Source organism: Microcaecilia unicolor, chromosome 1 (genome assembly GCF_901765095.1).
Source record: "Microcaecilia unicolor chromosome 1, aMicUni1.1, whole genome shotgun sequence".
Classification (NCBI taxonomy): Eukaryota; Metazoa; Chordata; class Amphibia; order Gymnophiona; family Siphonopidae; genus Microcaecilia; species Microcaecilia unicolor.
The window spans coordinates 28437329-28443328 of record NC_044031.1 but is presented as its reverse complement, the minus strand read 5'-3'; the positions used below and the strand labels follow the sequence as shown (position 1 = coordinate 28443328).

The 6000-nt window shown below is 44.3% G+C and overlaps 1 protein-coding gene across 1 annotated transcript in view; it reads right to left on the bottom strand.

Moving 5' to 3' along the window:
- Positions 1-1849: 1849 nt before the first annotated feature.
- The window catches only part of LOC115461972 (zinc finger protein 585B-like), a 42636-nt gene continuing 38485 nt past the window's right edge, over positions 1850-6000 (bottom strand). The window contains exon 6 of the mRNA XM_030192055.1: positions 1850-3611. Within this exon, the coding sequence (XP_030047915.1) occupies positions 2023-3611 (1589 nt within the window). The 3' untranslated portion in view covers positions 1850-2022. The remainder of the gene's footprint in view (positions 3612-6000) is intronic.

Sequence of the window (6000 nt, the reverse complement as noted above, 5' to 3'; positions counted from 1 at the left end):
AGGAGGGAAAGGTGAGTAGTGGTGTGCCTCAAGGATCGGTGCTGGGGCCGATTCTGTTCAATATATTTGTGAGTGACATTGCCGAAGGGTTAGAAGGTAAAGTTTGCCTATTTGCAGATGATACTAAGATTTGCAACAGAGTGGACACCCCGGAGGGTGTGGAAAACATGAAAAAAGATCTGAGGAAGCTAGAAGAATGGTCTAAGGTTTGGCAATTAAAATTCAATGCGAAGAAATGCAAAGTGATGCACTTAGGGAGTAGAAATCCAAGGGAGGCGTATGTGTTAGGTGGGGAGAGTCTGATTGGCACGGACGGGGAGAGGGATCTTGGGGTGATAGTATCCGAGGACCTGAAGGCGACGAAACAGTGTGACAAGGCGGTGGCCGTAGCTAGAAGATTGCTAGGCTGTATAGGGAGAGGTGTGACCAGCAGAAGAAGGGAGGTTTTAATGCCCCTGTATAAGACATTGGTGAGGCCCCACCTGGAGTATTGTGTTCAGTTTTGGAGGCCGTATCTTGCGAAGGATGTTAAAAAAATGGAAGCGGTGCAAAGAAAAGCTACGAGGATGGTATGGGATTTACGTTCCAAGACGTATGAAGAGAGGCTTGCTGACCTGAACATGTACACCCTGGAGGAAAGGAGGAACAGGGGTGATATGATACAGATGTTCAAATATTTGAAAGGTATTAATCCGCAAACAAATCTTTTCCGGAGATGGGAAGGCGGTAGAACGAGAGGACATGAAATGAGATTGAAGGGGGGCAGACTCAAGAAAAATGTCAGGAAGTATTTTTTCACGGAGAGGGTGGTGGATGCTTGGAATGCCCTCCCGCGGGAGGTGGTGGCGATGAAAACAGTAACGGAATTCAAACATGCGTGGGATGTGCATAAAGGAATCCTGTGCAGAAGGAAGGGATCCTCAGGAGCTTAGCCTAGAATGGCTGGCAGAGCAGGTGGGGGGAAGAGGGGTTGGTGGTTGGAAGGCAAGGATAGGGGAGGGCAGACTTTTATACGGTCTGTGCCAGAGCCGGTGATGGAAGGCGGGACAGGTGGTTGGGAGGCAGGAAAAACTGCTGGGCAGACTTATACGGTCTGTGCCCTGAGAAAGACAGGTACAAATCAAGGTAAGGTATACACATGAGTTTATCTTGGGCAGACTGGATGGACCGTGCAGGTCTTTTTCTGCCGTCGTCTACTATGTTACTATGTTACATGTAGGAGTATATTATTTCAAATAATTTTTAAAAATAATACTAAATCTGCTCCTTAGATAGCTCGGGCGGACCTCCCCACCCCCACTCTTTTTGACTGTTGGGCTACTTTTGGTGCTCACTTCAAAAAACAATTTGCATGCAGCAGGTCGCTCCTTAGAGGGAACACTGCTCTGGAGTCCTACTTGATTGGTTGACCTACGTCCCTTCCCTACTTCATTGGAGGAGTAGCCTAGAGGTTAGTGCAGCGGACTTTGATCCTGGGAAACCGAGTTCGATTGCAGCTCCTTGTGACTCTGAGCAAGTCACTTAACCCTCCATTGCCCCTGGTACAAAATAAGTACCTGAATATATGTAAACCGCTTTGAATGTAGTTGCAAAAACCACAGAAAGGCGGTAAATCAAGTCCCCTTTCTCTATTCTATACCTCATTTACATGTAGGTGGAATTGTGATATACCTGCATATTTTACATAGTAAATGCGTAGAATATATGCACCCATTTTCATAAGCTCTATAGCAGTGTAAACGTTTGCATTGGCAATTGTGTGCTACAGGGGCAGATTCTGGGAGCCTCTGTTATAAAGTCACATAGACGTCTTAGTTACTTTTAAAAATAAGATTAACATAAGCACCTTTCTCAACTTTACAGATAGGCCACCTGTTTATAACAAGCCCATGATGTCTTTCTATATCAAAATTCACTCTTGGGGGTAGTGTCTCCACATGGGTTAAGTTGGTGCACACCATGATAGCATGAACCTCACTCGTAAGCCAGGATATGAACTTTAGTCTGTCCAAAATGGACCTTTTACTGACTTTGTACACTTGTCGGATAAGTGAAAACGTTATTAGAATTCTCTGTCCTTTGTGGACCACTTAGTGAATTTTCCGATCTCAAAGAGTCACGATGTTTCTTTCTGCTGTGGATTGTTTGGTGAGTTTTCAGAGTTGATGACTGACTGAAACTTTTATTGCATTCAGTACACGTAAATGGTTTCTCTCCAGTATGAACTCTCTGATGAATTTTCAAATGTGACAACTGAATATAACTTTTATTACATTCAGGACATGGAAAGGGTCTCTCTTTTAGGTGGATCCGCTGATGAATTTTCAGATTTGATAAACAAATGAAGTTTTTATTACATTCCACGCACGTAAATTGTTTTTTAAATATGTGGACCCTTCGGTGCTTCTTTAGATCTGACAGCTCAATAAAACATTCTTTACAATCAGTACACGTAAACGTTTTCTTTTCTATGTGAATCATTTGGTGTCTATTCAATTGAGCCAGCTGACTGAAATTTTTATTACACTCAGCGCATGTAAAGGGCTTCTCTCCGGTGTGGATCCGTTGGTGAATTTTCAGTCTTGACAGACAGATGAAGTTTTTATTACACTCGGTGCATGTAAAGGGCTTCTTTCCCGTGTGTTTCATTTGATGCCTGTTCAAATGTGAGAGCTGAATGAAACTGCTATTACACTCAGTACATCTATAGGGTCTCTGTCCTGTATGGTTCCTTTGATGAATTTTCAGTTGTGACAACTGAAAAAAACATTTATTACATTCAGGGCACGTAAATGGTTTCTCTCCTGTGTGATTTCTTTGATGAAGTTTTAGTTTCGACAACTGAATGAAACTTTTATTACACTCTGGACATGTGAAAATTTTCTCTCCCGTGTGGATGCGTTGATGAATGTTTAGCTCTGTTAGAGAAGTGAAGTACTTATTACATTTTATACATATAAAGGGTTTCTCTCCCGTGTGGCTCATTTCATGCCTTCTTAACCACGATAAATAAACAAAACTTTTATCACACTCAAAGCACGTAAAAGGTTTCTCTCCCAAGTGGATCTTTTCATGAATTTTCAATTCTAATAGCCAGGAGAAACATTTGTTACACTCGGTACACTGAAAAGGTTTCACTTCATTGTGAATTTTCTGGTGCACTTTCAGCTTCGACTTCTCTCTGAAACATTTTCCACACTGAGAGCATGGAAAAGGTCTTTCTCCCGTGTGCGTTCGCTGATGCAATAATAAATTATATTTCTTATGAAAGCACTGCCCACAGGTGTCACACAGAAAAAATTTCTTCCCTTTCCCCTCTCCCTGGTGGAGTTCAGGAGTCACTTTCTCACCGTTATTCTTTTGGTATGATCCTTCTGGTCTCCAGGGTCTATAGTACTCAGAGATATTTCTCAGTTCCCTCTCACGCTCGGTGACGCCTTCCAGTGAGTCTCCAGCAGGGTCTGTCTGCTCTGGTTCCTGCTGTTGATGCCTCTCAGTCTCCTGGGAAATATTCTCACAAACATTTGCTGATTGACTTGGGATTTCTTCCACTTCTTCAGGAGGTTTTTCTCGATGTATCTCCTTCTGCTCCAGTACACCCTCACTATCTGCTGGAAATAAGCAGAAGACATTAAGCATGAATTAGTGACTATGAAAAGCTTTTGATGATAAGAACATAAGAATAGCCGTACTGGTTAAGACCAATGGTCCATCTAGCCCAGCATCTTAACTTCCAGCAGTGGCAGAAACCCAAATAGTAGCAACAATCTCTGCTACCAGCCCAGGGCAAGCAGTGGCTTCCCCCAGGTCCATCTCAATAACAGACTGTGAGGGGGATTATAGAACGCAGACCCCTCACCCTTAAGAAAAGTCCCTCTCTAATTAGCCTGGGCCACTGATCCCACCCTACTACTACTACTCAACATTTCTAAAGCGCTACTAGGGTTACGCAGCGCTGTACAATTTAACATAGAGGGACGGTCCCTGCTCAAGGAGCTTACAATCTAAGAGACAAGTGAACGGACAGTCCGATAGGGGCGGTCAAATTGGGGCAGTCTGGATTTACTGAACAGTAAGAGTTAGGTGCCGAATGCAGCATTGAAGAGGTGGGTTTTAAGCAAAGACTTGAAGACGGGCAGGGAGGGGGCTTGGCGTAAGGGCTCAGGAAGGTTGTTCCAAGCATAGGGTGAGGCGAGGCAGAATGAGCAGAGCCTGGAGTTGGCGGTGTTGGAGAAGGGTACAGAGAGGAGGGATTTGTCCTGTGAACGGAGGTTACGGGTGGGAACATAGGGGGAAATGAGGGAGGAGAGGTAGTGAGGGGCAGCAGACCGAATGCATTTGTAGGTAAGAAGGAGAAGCTTGAATTGAATGCGGTATCTGATTGGAAGCCAGTGAAGTGACCTGAGAAGATCCCACCCCAGCACAAAGTGAGCCAGAAGGGGCGGAGTCAATACCAGGGAGTTTAAAAGACAGGGCCAGGCTGAGATTAAAGAGGCCCAAGGAAGGAAGACCTGAAGCCCAAGTCTTTTGCCTTTACTGAAAGCATTTAGCTGCTGTGACCTGTCTAAGGCAAGCCAATTTTGTTCTTTTGTTAAGACCTGCAAGCCTTGCTAAGCTCTGGCTGGGGCCAGACCTGAGTTTCAGACGTCCTGAGAACTTTTACGCTGTGTTCGGGGCGGGGCAGCCCACCAGCCACAGACTGCTTGGCCTGCTAGCCAGAGGCCTACTCAAGACGGTTACTAAACCAGAGAGGCTGTTGCATCTGAGGTTCCTGGCCTGTGAGGTAACAGAGTCCAGGGCTCAGGTGAACAAAACATTCACTTTCATTTTTACATACTTTGGCTGAGTTATTCCCAGGATCACCCCCATAACCCTCGCCTGGGGTCTCACACAGACTCCAAGAACCTGTCCAAACCTTTTTTTAACCAAGATACCCTAACCACCGGTACCACATCCTCTGGCAATGAGCTGCACAGCTAAACTATTCTTTGAGCGAAAAAAATATTTCCTCCTATTTGTTTTAAAAGTATTTCCATGTAATTTCATTGAGTGTCCCCTGGACTTTATACTCTTTGAAAGAGTGAAAAATCAATTCATTTCTACCCATTCTACACCACTCAGGATTTTATAGACCTCAATCATATCTGTCCCCATCCATCTCTTTTCCAAGCTGAAGAACCCTCACCTCTTTAGCCGTTCCTCATACGAGAGGAGTTTCATCCCCTTTATCATTTTAGTCGCTCATCTTTGAACCTTTTCTAATTCCGCTATATCTTTTTTAATACAGACAGAGAGGGTAATACAGTATACAATCAGAGAAACCAAAAGAAAAAAGCAACACTGGGCCTTCAAGACTAGGACAACAGGAGTACTTTATTGGCCAGAGACCCGACACGGGCCGTGTTTCGGCACCAACAAGGCACCTGCCTCAGGGGTCAAATTGTGGATGTAATAATCGTACAGATGTCGAAGCGTAAATGCCTTAGGGATTAAACAGAAGGCTCTTTGCTGGAGCCAGCGCTTTTGATATTTTTTTCACGCTACAGCGAAATTCATGCAAGCTACCTTGACTGTCCCTAAGGCATTTACGCTTCGACATCTGTTGTCCTAGTCTTGAAGGCCCAGTGTTGCTTTTTTCTTTTGCTATATCTTTTTTGAAATACGGTGACCAGAACTGAACACAATACTCAAGGTGAAGTCACCACAGAGACATTATAATATTCTTGGTCTTCTTTTGCATTCCTTTCTTAATAATTGCTGGCATCCTGTTTGCTTTTTTGGACGCCGCCACCGCACACTGAGCAAAAGATTTCATTGTATAGTCTGACACCTAGATCTTTTTCTTGAGTGCTGACCCCCCACCCCCACCCCCCCCAAGGTGGACCCTAGCATCAGGTAACTATGATTCAGATTATTCTTCCCAATGTGCATCACTTTGCATTTGTCCACATTAAATTTCATCTGCCATTTGGATGCCCAGGCTTCCAGTTTCCTAAAGCC